General features: G+C 40.4%; 1 protein-coding gene across 12 annotated transcripts in view; it reads left to right on the top strand.

Annotated features, from left to right (window-relative positions):
* Nucleotides 1-15,711, top strand: part of LOC127508724 (NACHT, LRR and PYD domains-containing protein 12-like) — a 506,035-nt gene that overhangs the window by 23,251 nt on the left and 467,073 nt on the right. For 10 of the 12 annotated variants that reach the window (XR_007928885.1, XR_007928880.1, XR_007928883.1 and 7 more), the window contains exons 6-9: nucleotides 3-176; nucleotides 1,982-2,155; nucleotides 2,251-2,424; nucleotides 2,520-2,684. Coding sequence is in view for 4 of the 12 variants with exons in the window: in XM_051886993.1 (XP_051742953.1) it covers nucleotides 3-176; nucleotides 1,982-2,155; nucleotides 2,251-2,424; nucleotides 2,520-2,684 (687 nt within the window). In the remaining 8 variants the exon portion in view is untranslated. The remainder of the gene's footprint in view (nucleotides 1-2; nucleotides 177-1,981; nucleotides 2,156-2,250; nucleotides 2,425-2,519; nucleotides 2,685-15,711) is intronic. The other 2 variants (XM_051886992.1, XM_051886995.1) reach the window with 2 other exon arrangements.

The raw sequence follows: 15,711 nt of genomic DNA, 5'->3' as shown, positions 1-15,711 counted from the left end.
AGATTTGACGGCTGTGGTCTTGATGAAACTTGCTGTGAAACCGTATCTTCAGTTCTACAATCATCAAACTCCCATCTGAGAGAGTTGGACCTCAGCAACAATCACCTGAAGAATTCAGGAGTGATGCTGCTTTCTGATGGACTGAAGAGTTCAAACTGTAAACTGAACATACTGAGGTTTGACATTCACTCACTTTCTGTATTCAAAAATGTGGACAAATAGCTGTTTTCATAACTATGACGAGCACATATTTTATCCTGTCTATATTGTTGTATGAATGTATCAGTGGTGTTTTCTCCAAGCACACAAGGCAGAAAACCTGATTTCGGTTTTCACAAAAAGACTCCTGTCTCAGACACATGCAATCTGAAATTCAGTTCTCTTTAGGGTTGTATTGCGCTCGAATGGTTAGATACACAGAATTATTTCAAAATACCTTATGTCTTAAGTGAACGCAAAGAGTTGGGGGTAAATCTGATGTGTAACTATAATGATTGTGAAACTCAGAAACAAGGGAGAGCTGGATCCAAACGCAGAGTGAGATTTAATAAAAATAAGAGCCAAAATAAAGGACATGACCTGGCCAAGAATACAGAAAACACTGGGGTTTAAATACACAAGGGCTAACAGGCTGACAAAACAAACCTGGAAACAATCAGGGAACTAATCAACAAGAAAAACTACAAAAGGACTACAAATGAAACAGGAAACAGGAACAAAACAGGACAGAATGCAACCTAAAAGTCCAAATAACAAAAACACATGGTACACAAAACTGGGAATGCGTAACAGTAACATTATATTAGATCTGTGCATTAGGTCTTAATATAATAAACCTGCTGCTGTCTGTGTCATTTATGTTAATCAAACAACAAAAGATAAGAGGGAATCACTCACTGCTCTGGACTGAATAACTTTTTTCAGCTTTAATAACAATCAATTTATTTATAATTAATACACTGAATTAATACACTTAATACGCTTTGGGCCACCATTGACTTCCATAGTATTTTTTTCCTACTATGGAAGTTAATGGTGGCCCAAAGCAGCCTGGTTACAAACTTTCTTCAAAATATCTTCCTTTGCGTTCAGCAGTACAAAGAAATGTATACAGGTTTGGAACAACCTGAGGGTGAGTAAATCATGACAGAATTTTCATTTTTGGTTGAACTACCCCTTTAATTTCTATAATATTTCTTAAATAGATGTAAAATGAAAAAAGTGAAGCACAATTTCATTGTTAATTTTATGTTTCTTTCTTATATTGTATTTGTTCCACTGTTTGTCATTTGCATTTTTGAACTATATTGTGATTATTAATATAATAATTATTATTAATCAAAGAATTGGAGGAAAAGATGAATCGTGAATTGTTTTATAATCGAATCGTTACCCTCTGAATCGTAATCAAATCGTGAGGCAAGTGAAGACTGACACTTCTATTGGAAAACCTGGAATTTTTTTTAATGCATTTTTCCAATTACAATTATTTCCAATGAAATAATACCCACATTTTCTGTTTTCATTAAGTGATTCTTATGAACAGTTTGTTTCAATGAACTGTTTCATGTCATAATAACAATTTAAAACATGTTCCCTTTCCTTGTGCATTTGATTATTACAGTAGCTTTATTTTCATTTCATCAGTCAAATCCTCTGCACACCATGCTCCGAGGATCATATTACTTACAGTTATTGCCTTATTTTAGTAGGACAGTTTCAGTGTGTTGATAACTTGAGAATCGCTGTGACCGGATCATTGAGTCAGTGAGTTGAACTGTATCAGTTGCATTCATGTACAATTTGCTGCAGTGTTGAGCACAAATGCACAGATGAGTTATAAACTTAACCCTCAAGAGTAGCATTACATTTTAATGGCTAACATCTCATTACACTGAATTTAACACAAACATGTAGTTCAGATTATAAACCCTTTCTGATAATCACACTGATATCACTGTTTGTTTTGTTCTCTACACAGGCTATGTGGGTGTAATCTCACTGGTCAGTCCTGTGAAAGTTTATCTTCAGCTCTACAGTCATCAAACTCTGTCCTGAAAGAAATAGACCTGAGTAACAATGACCTGCAGAATTCTGGATTAAAGCTTCTTTCTGATGGACTGAAGAGTCCAAACTGTCAGCTGCAAATACTGAGGTATTTAAGAACATATAAGAGATAATTTGCAGTCAGCCAGTCATAATGTTTGTAGATGATCTGACTGTTGAAGTGTGTATTCTGCTCTCTTTCAGCCTTACTCACTGTAATCTCACTGTTCAGGCTTGTGAGAGTTTTTCATCAGTTCTACAATCCTCAAACTCTGTCCTGAAAGAGCTGGACCTGAGTAACAATGACCTGCAGGATTCTGGAGTGAAGCTTCTTTCTGATGGACTGAAGAGTCCAAACTGTCAGCTGCAAATACTGAGGTATTTAAGAACATATAAGAGATAATTTGCAGTCAGCCAGTCATAATGTTTGTAGATGATCTGACTGTTGAAGTGTGTATTCTGCTCTCTTTCAGCCTTACTCACTGTAATCTCACTATTCAGTCTTGTGAGAGTTTTTCTTCAGTTCTACAATCCTCAAACTCTGTCCTGAGAGAACTGGACCTGAGTAACAATGAACTGCATGATTCTGGAGTAAAGCTTCTTTCTGATGGATTTAAGAGAAAGCTGGAGATTTTGAGGTAAATGGTTTTCCTTAAAATAATTAACAAAATGATACCATAATACAGTTTTTCTGGGGGGTCTCGAGCCCCTGCCCTTTTTCAAAATGAATCAAAAGTGCCCCTCTCAAACAAATATCAATGATAATATTGTGGTCAATAAAACAAAATTCTTTTGATTATAATTAACACGACAATGTGCACAAAACTAAACTAGCCTAAATTCCTGTTTATTTTTATTTATTTTGATCCAACTATCATAGTTGGTTCAATGAAGCCCAGGTGCCACTTACAGGCCTATTATGTGAAGAACATGCAAAATGGTGACGTGAAAGGACTTTATTATATTACCATTTTTGATAATTAAACATTATCAGCGTAACAGTGAAAACTAACACCATACTTCATAATGACATCTCCCAAGGGTAGCATGTACAGGGTGAGAAGCAACGGTCCTAGTACTGAGCCTTGCGGTACTCCATACTGAACTTGTGATCGATATGACATCTCTTTATTTACTATTACAAACTGATAACGGTCAGATAAGTATGATTTGAACCATGACAATGCTGATGATAAGAGCAAATCATTTGTATCTCTAATGAGAGCAGTCTCAGTATTATGATACGGTCTAAATCCTGACTGGAAATCCTAACAGATACCATTTCTTTTTTTAAAAAGGAACATTGTTGTGAGGATAGTGGCTTTTTTAGTATTTTTGAGAGAAAGGTTAGATTCAAGATCTGCCTGCAATTGACTAATTCTCTATCATATTTGTAACAGGGAGTCGGTTTTACAGCCTTGGCTAAATGTAGTATACACGAGTAGATAATGATCTGAGATGTCGTCGCTCTGCGGCAGAATTTCAACTGCATCAACATCGATTCCATGTGATAATATTAGATGTAAAATATGATTACGACAATGGGTGGGTCCTGACACGTGTTGTCTAACTCCAATAGAGTTTAGAATGTCTGTAAATGTAAATCCCAATGCATCTTTTTCACCATCTACATAGATATTAAAATCACCGTCAATTTAGACTTTATCCGCAGCCAGTACTAACTCTGATAGACAATCAGCAAATTATGTATGGTGCCCTGGTGGCCTGTATACAGTAGCCAGCACAAATGTCAAACGGGGTTTATCACTTACACTAGATAATGTTACATAAAACAGCATCACTTCTAAATAATTATATTTGAAACTAGACCTCTGAGTAATACTGAAGATATTAATATGAATTACAGCATAACCATCGCCTTTTCCTTACAGACGAGGCTTCTAATATTCAACAACCTGAGCTTTATCATTTGTTCATCTGTATTATATCTGTTTTCTATTTGTTGAACATCATTTAAATTTTTACCCTTAATCCCTTGGGGTCTGAGGTGTTTTGGGGGCCCTTGAGATGTTTTGACATGCCCTGACATTTTTGCTTATTTCAGCTACTTATAACATGCTATTGGCCAACATGTAATTTTGCTGTAATCAGCACAAACTCTGCTACAATAATATGTGAGCAAAATGGATGTACATGTTTGTTTGTTTTTAGAAAATAAAGATAATGCATGGTTAGTAAGTTTTTGGGGGAAAAAATGTCACCGCAATAAGGCCATAACACACATACTGAATAGCTGTTCACAAGACTTTTGAGTTATCAATCTTGTAGGCTAGAATTTTTACAACAAAATGATGTGAAAATCATTCTGGCATTCTGCTGTATGCGTTGGAGTGTCCAGTCTTCAGTGTCACATGATCCTTCAGAAATCATTCTAATATGCTGATTTCAGTTATCAATGTTGGAAACTGTTAAACTGAAACCAGTCATGCTCTTCCTCTGAGGTAAATTCTTCCAGCATTATTCCTCACCGCGTCTCAAAACGATGGATAGTACATGAATCTGACTTGCTGCGTTTTTTTTCTTTTGAGTTGATGCAGGCATTGACTCTGTTTGCATGGATCGCCTCAGAATATGCCTTTGAATAGTGCACGATTTCCTTGGGTATGGCCGCATTAGCGGATAATGAGCTGACACGTGAACGACTGACATCCCTCTTTTCAAACAGATTAAATAAACGGAATATAGAATATATATAATATGTTTTCGATTTGACTTACATTATTTAAAACCTGACATTTCAAAGTTTCTTTAGATATGTCTCAGGTTTGTGTGACAAGTATTCGCTAAGTTACAGTTCATTTTCTGACAAGTATCAGAATAGATTTCATTGAGAGACGGCAGATCACACATCATGTTAGATTTCTTTATTTAGCACAAAGCACATTTTGTTTTTATTGTGAGTGCTCACAAATAAAAGTAGGCACTTAAGTTTCAAATGATATATAAGAGTTATCTGTATAACTGTTTTATTCTGAGTCTTTTTTGCACTGATAAGAAAAAAAAGAGAGGTGATATCACCGGCGCAACCACCGACCCCAGGGGGTTAAAAGGTATTAGGAGTTTTTTGTATTTACTAATTTGGGGAATAGACACAGTCTCTATGTAGTGATATCTAGGCGAAAGAGTGTCTTTGTGTTATGATTTATCTGACTTCTGTGATGTGAGACAGCTGGTAATGAGTGCGTTTACATGCACCTTCATAATGCGATTATAATGGAATTTTGGCAATATTGTGATTAAACTTTACCTCATGTAAATGCAATGCTTCGAATAAAGTAGTGCGATTAAGCACATAATCTTAATAACCATAATCACATTAAACTATGTGGCATATTCTGATTTAAATCGCAATAAACAGGCATGTAAACACCTTAATTGCATTATTCCCGCTCTGACCAAAGTGTGCAAGTGCTCGGACATACACGGATGCTGTGTGTTGTTCACACAACTCATGAATGAACTCTGTGACATTATTCTGAAGTGTTCTCTTGTCCAAATCACTAAACTCTGTCAAAACAACTTGCCGCGCAGTATCTGCTCCATATCTTCATCCAAACAGGGCAAAGAGCCCAAATAATATCCAGTACGTCCATAAAAATTTATTTTAAATTTGATGCGAGTAGTTAAAAACATTGGCCCGTAACATGTATACTACATGCCTATCTGAGTCTGGTATAACCTTATTTATTAGCGAATAATCAGAATAATGAAAATTGCATTTACAGTCAAACCAAAAATTATTCAGATATTTTTACTAGTGGGTGCAGGACACTATAGAACATTTATATAAGTGAGGATAGCAAAATAAAGTGTGACATATTATACCCAAAAATTCTTCATACAGTGGACTACCAGTAAAATTGATAAAAATTTGGGACCAAAAATTATTCAGACACTTTGACCTGACCATGTTTTGCTTAAGTGTTATCTGACATAATTAAGATTAATTTTTTCTGACACAGTTTAACTCGTCATATTTTATTACCATTTTTTTAATGAATGAAATGTTCAAGGTGTCTGAATAAATTTTGGCTTGACTGTAAACTGGAGTGAAGAGTTCTGCTCGTCATGTAAACACCTTACTGCAATTAAGACCTTACTCTGATTATTAGAAATAATCCCATTTTTGGTGCACATGTATATGTAGTCAATGGTCAGTTTAGCCAGTCTGTCTTAGTGATGGGAAGTCCGGTTCTTTTCCGTGAACCGGTTCTTTCGGACAGTTGGATTCAATAAACCGGTTGAAAAAAACGGTTCACCGGTTCTTTTATGCTCCGACGTAATGACATCATCCGCGATAACGTCGTCTATTGCGGGCTGGGATTAAAAAACACTTAACACATTAAAATATATAAAGTCAGTAATCATAACATCAGTCAACTAAAACATCATTATAATCTAAAACGTTTCTTACAATTTAGTTTTGCATCTAAAAGCATCCAAACACATATACAGGCAGTGATGTGCAAACAAAGTTTTACAGTCATAAAGTTAATAAATTAGTCTTCATCAGCGCAGAAACCATGATCCTCTTACATTACGATTTATTTGTAATTAAATAAACTTACGTTTCGCCAGATTGGCCCCTCATTCGAGTCCTCTCATAGCGTCAGTTGTCCTACTAGTTAACCGGTTCGGTAACTTCAGATCACACGCTGAATCACGCATGCGCAGTATCATCAGCTCATCGGTTCTCAAATTGGACATGTCTGAAAGAAGCAGTTCTCAGTTGTGTACTGGTGATCCGAAAACCGTTGCAACCGATTCTACTCGAGAACGAGATTGAGATTCGAGAACCGCAAGAGCGATTCAAAAGGAGTCGCTTGTTTGCTCTTGCTGTAGTTTGATTACGTCATTTTTATCTTTATATCACCTTGTTTAGAAATTAAATAAGCTGTCCATGGATTATTTATGAAACAAATAAATGTTTAGTTTGATAGTTTTACAAACAATTAATTGTTTCCAATCTTTAAAAAAAATTAACTTGAAAGCACAACTGCACAACTTTTACTATAGGCCTATTGCTTTTTAAATAACATTAATATAGAAAAAGAAATTTGTAGAACTATTTCTGAACATTAGTTTGATCTGTGTATAAAATATTATGTTCATGTTGGTATGTAGTTATGTACAGTATTATGTACAGTATTTTGTAGCTATGCAATTAATCTGTTATGGTATATTTGGAAAAGCACAATACACTTTTTGTATTTTGAATTAAGTCACAAACATATTTCCAGTATGTTTTATGTTATCACACTTTCCGATGTTCAACAAAACTTGACTAATGTATTTTTCGTTCTCTTGAAAAATTACACGCATGCGCAGTATCATCAGCTCATCGGTTCTCAAATCGGACATGTCCGAAAGAAGCAGTTCTCGGTTGTGTACTGATGATCCGAAAACCGTTGCAACCGATTCTTGACTCGAGAATGAGAACGATGACAGGCCGTGTACGTTCGTACGTGTACGCCGCGCATGCTCAGTATATCAGCTGCTCGTGTTCATCATCATCAGTTCTCTCACAGCAGGTTAAGTCAGTGTACTGTTGGAGTAACTGAATAACTCCGGGATGTTGGTTTATTTCGAGAGGTAGTGTCAGGCATGTCAAAAAGTGAGTAACTTTAGTAATTTAATGTTTGCTTACTGGAGATGCGAACTGTTTGGAATGATTCAGTCTGATTTGGTGAACTGTTCGACCGGTTCACTGAAAAGAACCAGTTAAAAAGAACGATTCGTTCGCGAACCGGACATCACTAGTCTGTCTGCTTCCTGACTTGGGCTCCAGTTTGTTAAGGTTCAGCTCTAAGACTAGGTGCTGCTCTTCTCTCTAGTAATATGGCACAATCACAGGAGGGATGGATACCATCTTTTTCCAACAGGTCAGGTCTGCCCCAAATACTTTTCCAATTGTCTATGAACCCTATATTATTCTGCGGACACCACTGAGACAGCCAGCCATTGAGTGATGACAGTGTCTCATCACTCCGACAAACAGAGAGAGGGCCAGAGAAAATGACATGGTCTGACATGGTACATGCAAGTACATCACTACTTCTCTGGACCTTGGATGTGGTAATTTCGTTGCTTTCGAAGGGAGATAAAAAAAAGTCTCGGATTTCATCAAAAATATCTTGTGTTCCGAAGATGAACGAAGGTCTTGCAGGTTTGGATTTAATTTTTGATTAATGTAATATTAGACAATATCAGATATATGGTGATGAGTAAGTTATATTTAGTAATATAAACAACAAGGAATGATAGTAAATAGAGATTCAAAGCAAAGCTATATGGAGCTACAGATGCAAGACACTCAGCAGCGAGGCCAGTTTCTTGTAAACAGCCACCTTTGCTTGTGAATTATTTGAATAAAAGATCAAAAGAATAAACAATGCAGATTTATTTTCACAGCCGCTGTTACGTACTACACCTTCAAAGCAACTGAGCGTAACATAGAGAGCGACACCTGTTAATGAATTTTGCCCAGAGTTCCGTCTCCTGCTCCCACAAACACACAACGCAACAAAGTAGCAAATGGATAATGTTTATTTTAAATAAGGGTAGGTTTTCTCATTTGTGAATGGAAATAAGCTCAGGATCAGTGGGTTTAGTCAGCCAAAACAACAAACAGAAGAGGTTTTCTAACTAATTTTTAGATGTCTTTCCTAGAAACAAAAGAGTAAAATAAGAGTTACAATTGTTACCTCCCTGCTGACCAATAAACAGGAAAAAAGAATTATAATTAAACAAATAGGGGCCTCCCACTTCTCACACAATCAGGGGTGTGTTTCCCAAAAGCATTGTTAGCCAATTATGGTCCAAAGTTCCACTGAATTCTATTGGTAACGACGGAACTTGCTTTGGGGAACGCACCCCAGTCCGTTTAAAAGGAAAATTGCAACTCATACATTTACGGGCCTATACCGCTAACAATTCAGCCTCCTCACAAGGAGCTTTAACTAGAATAGGAGCAGAACACAGCAAGCCGGCAATGGCACACACCACAGTCTGGGAAAACACATACACACGCGCTACAACATGAGGAAGCAAGAGAGAGAACTCTATGATCAGGCTTCCCACAACGCTCATATCCACACACTGCGTCTCATTTTGGAGGCTGCATCCTCCGGAGGTCGCATTTGAAGGCTGCATACGTCATCAAGGGTGTCTTATTTAAAAAAAATAACTAATAAAATTGACTGTTATTCCTCATGAGGTGTAAAATACTGTGATTTATTTCTAACCTTGCAATCTAAAGGTTACTTTTCTTAAATGAGACCACCACGATGATGTATGCAGCCTTCGAAATGAGATGCAGCTATAGAATCACTTTGGCTCCGCCCATGAAAACAGCTGCACCTGATTCACTCAAATGAGCGTGGAGCAACAGGGGGAGAGAGAGAAAGAGAGATGTGTAACTACACATGCACACACACAACTTGCTCCGAACAAAGTAACTCAAAAGTTACTTTCAGACACCTTTGGTCATATTTACCATATTTGACTACCTATATACAATTTATTTTAATTCCCTAACACTCACGCAGTTGTTTCATACTCAACAGATTTCTATGAAATTATCAGTTCACACAGAGAACATGGTCTTCTTTAGTAAGCTGTACTTAGTCTGTCTCTTACAGAGCTTATGACTAATGTACAGCACCGGCCGTTCCTCCCCCTCTATCTCCTGGGACAGGACGGCACCCAGCCCCCTGTCCGACGCATCAGTCTGCAACACAAAAGGGAGAGAAAAATCAGGAGAGTGAAGCAACGGCCCGCCACATAGAGCAGCCTTTACCTAGGTAAATGCCTGCTGGCACGGCTCCGTCCACTGGACCGTATCTGGTGCCTCCTTTTTAGTAAGATCAGTCAAGGGGCTGGTGAGGTCCGAATAGTTAGGCACAAACCTTCTGTAATATCCCGCCAGCCCCAGGAACTGTCTTACCTCCTTTTTGGTCTTGGGGCGCGGACAGGTCGCAACTGCTGCCGTCTTATCAATTTGGGGACGCACCTGCCCATGCCCCAAGTGGAAGCCCAAATACCTTACTTCCACACACCCAATCGCACACTTCTTCGGGTTGGCCGTGAGTCCGGCCCCCCTCAGCGACCTCAAGACAGCCCTCAAATCCTGGATTCTTCTATTACCCCCATTTCAAGCATCGCTCCTAATTCTGCCTGAACTACCTTTTTTTTGTGTTCAGGCAAGCGATACGGCCGGCTGCGAATCACCACGCCCGGCTCTGTCTCGATATGGTGCTGAATGAGGTTTGTACGGCCAGGTAGGGGAGAAAACATGTCAGCAAACTCTGCTTGTAACTTAGTTAAATCAGTGAGCTGGGAGGGCGAGAGGTGATCTCCCCCTGGGGCCAGAGCGAGAGATTGTTTTTTTTATATTCGCCTCCGGCCCGAGATCATCCTCTCCACTAATCACCGTCGCCAGCCTCACTGATTCTGCCTCATTCCAGTTTTTAAGGAGATTGAGGTGGTAAATTTAATGTGCTCCTCTCCTATCCAACTGTACTACCTCATAATCGAGCTCTCCAACTTGCCGTGTGACCTCAAACGGTCCTTGCCACATTGGGAGTAATACAAGCACTTTATCTCCCGGTGAAAATTTGCGCAAATTAGTCCCCCTGTTATACAGCCAGCTCTGTCTGTCCTGGGCTTGTAACAAATTCTCCATGGATAGCCGCCCCAAAGTGTGGAGTTCTCAAGTCCAGCACATACTGAATTTCATTTTTAGATTGAGATGGTCCGTCCTCCCAAGTTTCTCTTAGGACATCCAAGACCCCACGGGGCTGACGTCCATAGAGCAACTCGAAGGGGGAAAACCCCGCGGAGGCTTGCGGGACCTCTCGCACAGCGAACAACAGGGGTTCTAACCACTTATCCCAATTTTTGGCGTCCTCCTGAACGAATTTACGAATCATGGTTTTAAGCATGCGATTAAAACGTTCGACCAGCCCGTCAGTTTGTGGGTGAAAGACGCTGGTACGAATCGATTTAACGGCCAATAATTCGTAAAGTTCGTGTAACGTCTGTGACGTAAATGCCGTGCCTTGATCAGTGAGGATTTCTTTCGGAATCCCCACTCGGGAGATTAGACTAAACAGTGCGTCAGCAGCACTCTTAGCGGAAATGTTGCGGAGAGCCACTGCCTCAGGATATCGCATTGCATAATCCACAATGATTAATGCAAAACGATGTCCTCTTGCTGATCGCTCTAATGGCCCGATGAGGTTCATACCAATTCTCTCGAAGGGGACCTGCATTAATGGGAGAGGGCGCAAAGGCGCTTTTGGAGCGGCCGGTGGGTTTACCAACTGACATTCACGACAAAACGCGCACCACCTGTGCACATTCTCGTGAATGCCCGGCCAAAAAAATCGGGTCATGAGGCAATTTAGTGTTGTCGTTTGACCTAAGTGTCCAGCCATTGGATTAGAATGAGCCACTTGGAAAAGCATTTCTCTGCGGCTCCTTGGAACTAACAACTGGGTTGTATCTTCTTTTGTCTGAGTGTCTTGGGTCACTCGATATAACCGATTTTTTTTTTTTTTTATGATTGCAAAATACGGATAGGTAAGCGGACGTCCAGGTTGGAGAGGCTGACCGTCGATGGTACGGACCTGTTCAAATGCATGTTTCAGCATCTCATCCTGAGACTGCTCCAGGGGAAAGTCATCGCACTCCGAGAGAATCTCTCGATTTCACTCTGTTCCCCTGAAGCGGTACTCAGTGGTCCCCGATCAGTCTCTCCTGCCTGCACCCGCGCATCCCCTTCCGGTGCATTTTTTCCCCAAGAGGCATCCGTGCATAAACAACCCAATAATTCAGTAAACGCTGGCCAATTCGTTCCCAAAATTAACGGATGCCGGAGGTGCGGATTAACTGCCACCTCAACACTATGTTTTTGACCCCGAAATTAGATATTGACAGGCACTACAGGATATTCCACCACATCCCTGTGCACACACCGCACCTTAACCACGCGGCTTGTATCCAATGCCCCAGATTGAATCAGACTTTGATGGATCGAGGTTTGGTTACATCCTGAATCCACCAAGGCCTGATAGGTACCCCCCCTTGATACTCACAGGTATTTGGTACCAGCCAGCTTGACCGGGGGGCAGCCTGCGGGACATCCGGGACCCGGACCATTGTCCCCACCTCCATTACAGGACACCTATCCACAAAATGCTCCAGGTCCCCGCAACGCCAACAGGCCAGCCCAGACCTCCCCGCCGCTCCAGTGGCAGAGAGTGGGGTAAACGATTGGCGTGGAGAGAGCGGAAAAAGAGGAGCGGAGAGTCGGGCCCTGGGCGGGGCTCTCGGACTCATGAACTGACCCTGGCCATTCCCGCCCCGCCCCCGGGGCAGGACTTGAGGAGGACCGGGCAGACGGGACCTAGGTAGAGGGATAGGTCGAGAGAGAGAAGGAGGGGGGAGAGAGGGAGAGAGAGAGACAGATGGCAGGGGTTCGCCAACCCCTGGGCACACCACCATGTGGTCTTCCGCGAGGTGGATGGCTGAGTCCAGCAACGTGGGACGGTGGCACTGGACCCACTCAGGCCGTTCTCTTCGGGAGCCGAGTGATGAACTGCTCCAGCACCACACGATCGATGATCTGGTCCACGTCGCTTCCCTCAGCCAGTAGCCATTTGCGGCAGGAGTCCCGGAGCTGTTGGGCCATCATGAAGGGCCGACCGGACTCACCCAACTCCAGGGAGTGGAAGTGCTGATGATGATGCTCTGGGCTCCGGCCGACCCGCTGGATGATGGCCCTCTTGAGGTCGTCGAAGACCAGGAGGTTCTGTACGGGAAGCTGCTGGGCTGCCACCTGCAATTCACCAGAGAGTAACGGGATCAGGCGCATCGGCCATTGGTCCCTGGACCATCCGCACACTTCTGCGGACTTCTCGAACAGATCGAGGAACACTTCAGGATCATCCTGTGGTGCCATCTTGTTTAAGGGCAGGTGGGTGGGCACAGCGTTCTGATCGATGGTTTCCGTATGAACCTCCGGGTCAATCCAGCTCCGGAACCTCTCACGGTCCTCCTGCTGGGCTTGAAGGATGGCCTGGAAACGCCGCTCCTGATGGGTTCTTAAGTCCAGCAGGGCCTGATGTTGATCTTGATGCAAGACCGCGAGGGACGAGATGATGTCCGCAAATGGCATGGCGGAGGAGGCTTGCATGGCGGCGGCTCTCTTCTTCCTTCCCGGGTTTCGGCACCAGTGTAATGAAGTTCTTGTTTAGGGAAGGAAGAGGACAGGGTTGGCTTGACTGCTGACGGTGGTTTTATTGAAAAATTCACTCTCAAAACAAAAGGCTGTGCAAACAGCACAGCAGAAACAACACAGTCACAAAGTAACTTTCACTTCAGTAGCAACTTCCTTGGCACGTCGAGGTCCACCCGTCAGCAGTCCTTCTCTCTCTCGCATACTCCTGTTTCTCCTGGCGTTTTATACTCTCTCCACACCAATTTGCTTCAATGCTTCACGGCGGACACCTGTCTACACCAGTGTTGTGAAATATTCAGTTCCTGTGAGAAACTGTTCTAATTGGTGGAGTATACATGAATATTCATAAATTCACTCTGCAGACATTTTGAACTATGAACAAATGAACGGAATGGAATTTGTTGGTTGCTCTTCTGATCATAGCTTGTTTTATAGATTATTTCGATCAGGTGATAAAGCCGAAGGGATGTACGCCCCATTTATAAGTACATCTGTTCATATACTCTATATAATTCACTGAATGATTTTCTTTCCACATGCTTTTATGAGAATGATGGTTTTTCTGTATGTTTAAGAAAATATATTTACACAATTATGTCTGCACACTGAGGACAAATATATAATTTGCAAGTGAAAATAAAATAAAGTGAAAATAATAAACAAAATAAAAGAAAGTAAATTACAATATCATATGAACAATATACAATGAAACTATGAAAATTTCTATGAAAAGTGCACTCTTCTTTACCCCAAAAATATACATGAACCGGTCATTTCAATATCAGAAAGAAAAAAAATAAAAAATAATTAAAAAAAATGTATAAAAGAAATGATATTTCTCTTAAAATATCACAGATATTCCAATAAGGAGTTCAACGTTAATCAAATGGGTTATGGGTAACCGTATACCATCAATAGTTCAATGTTCTGTAAAGTACTGATCAGTTTTCTTCTCTTTTCCCATTCTGTTTCGTCAATTCCCTCTAGAAAGGGAACCTAATAGTATCATGAATCCGTAGAATCAAGAAAGAAGAAAGGAAAAAATAAGGAGAAAAAATAGAAAAAAACACAAGGAAGGAAAAAAAACCCTGAAAACATTCATTTAGTAAATTCATTCACATTTATTTGTATAGCGCTTTTCACAATACATATCGTTTCAAAGCAGCTTTACAGAGAATGCATGTCAACATTTCAATTTGGAGACTGCAGTTAGCTAATAATGTAATAATTTAGGCGATTAATATACAATCACTGTTAGCAATTTAATTGAAGGTAGAAGCAAAGAGCTCCTGGAAAAATGAATTACATATTAACAATAATTAGGATATATAGAAATTTGGGAATGTACGTGTTGATCCAGATGTTGCATCTTCTGAAGTCATCGCAGGAGTTGGCGCCGTCTCTTCCAAAGTTTTAGTCATCTGAGGTCTTCTTAAGAGTCTGGATCCAAACTGAAACTGATGTACTCTCTAGTCACCTCGGGACGCCCGTCCCGAGGTAAAACAGAAAAGCAAATGGAGAATAATTAGCATAGCTGCTGTTCATAACATTAAGCAAAGATAGTCATGTGCAATTGATCTGATATGAGATGGATTATGTGAATGCTTGGCTAAAGAGATGTGTCTTTAATCTAGATTTAAACTGGGTGAGCGAGTCTGAGCCCCGAACATTATCAGGAAGGCTATTCCAGAGTTTAGGAGCCAAATGTGAAAACGCTCTCCCTCCTTTAGAGGACTTAGCTATCCTAGGTACAACCAGAAGTCCAGAGTTTTGTGATCTTAAAGAGCGTGAAGGATTGTAGGGCGATAAAAGATCGGTTAAGTACACAGGAGCTAAACCATTTAGAGCCTTATAGGTCATTAGCAGTACTTTATAATCGATATGGAACTTAATAGGTAACCAGTGAAGAGATGATAAAATTGGTGTTATATGATCATATTTTCTTGACCTGGTAAGAACTCTAGCAGCTGCATTTTGTACCAATTGTAGCTTGTTTATTGAGGAAGCAGGGCAACCAGCTAGTAATGCATTACAGTAATCTAGTCTAGACGTCATGAAAGCATGAACTAACTTTTCTGCATCAGAAACAGATAACATATTCCGTATCTTAGCAATGTTTCTGAGGTGGAAGAAGGCTGTTTTTGTAACATATGAAATATGATTTTCAAAGGACAAGTTGCTGTCTAATATAACACCCAGGTCTTTAACTGTCGAGGATGGAGTAACAGTACATCCTTCTAAATGCAAATTGTAGTCTGAGAGATTCTGTGTACAGGTTTTTGGCCCAATAAGTAATACTTCAGTCTTATCTGAATTTAATAGAAGAAAATTACTAGTCATCCAATGTTTTACTTCTTTAACACACTCTGTCAGATTGGATAATTTAGAGTTTTCATCTGGTT

This window comes from Ctenopharyngodon idella, chromosome 3 (genome assembly GCF_019924925.1).
Source record: "Ctenopharyngodon idella isolate HZGC_01 chromosome 3, HZGC01, whole genome shotgun sequence".
Taxonomy (NCBI): Eukaryota; Metazoa; Chordata; class Actinopteri; order Cypriniformes; family Xenocyprididae; genus Ctenopharyngodon; species Ctenopharyngodon idella.
This window is presented reverse-complemented; position numbering and strand designations above follow the sequence as displayed.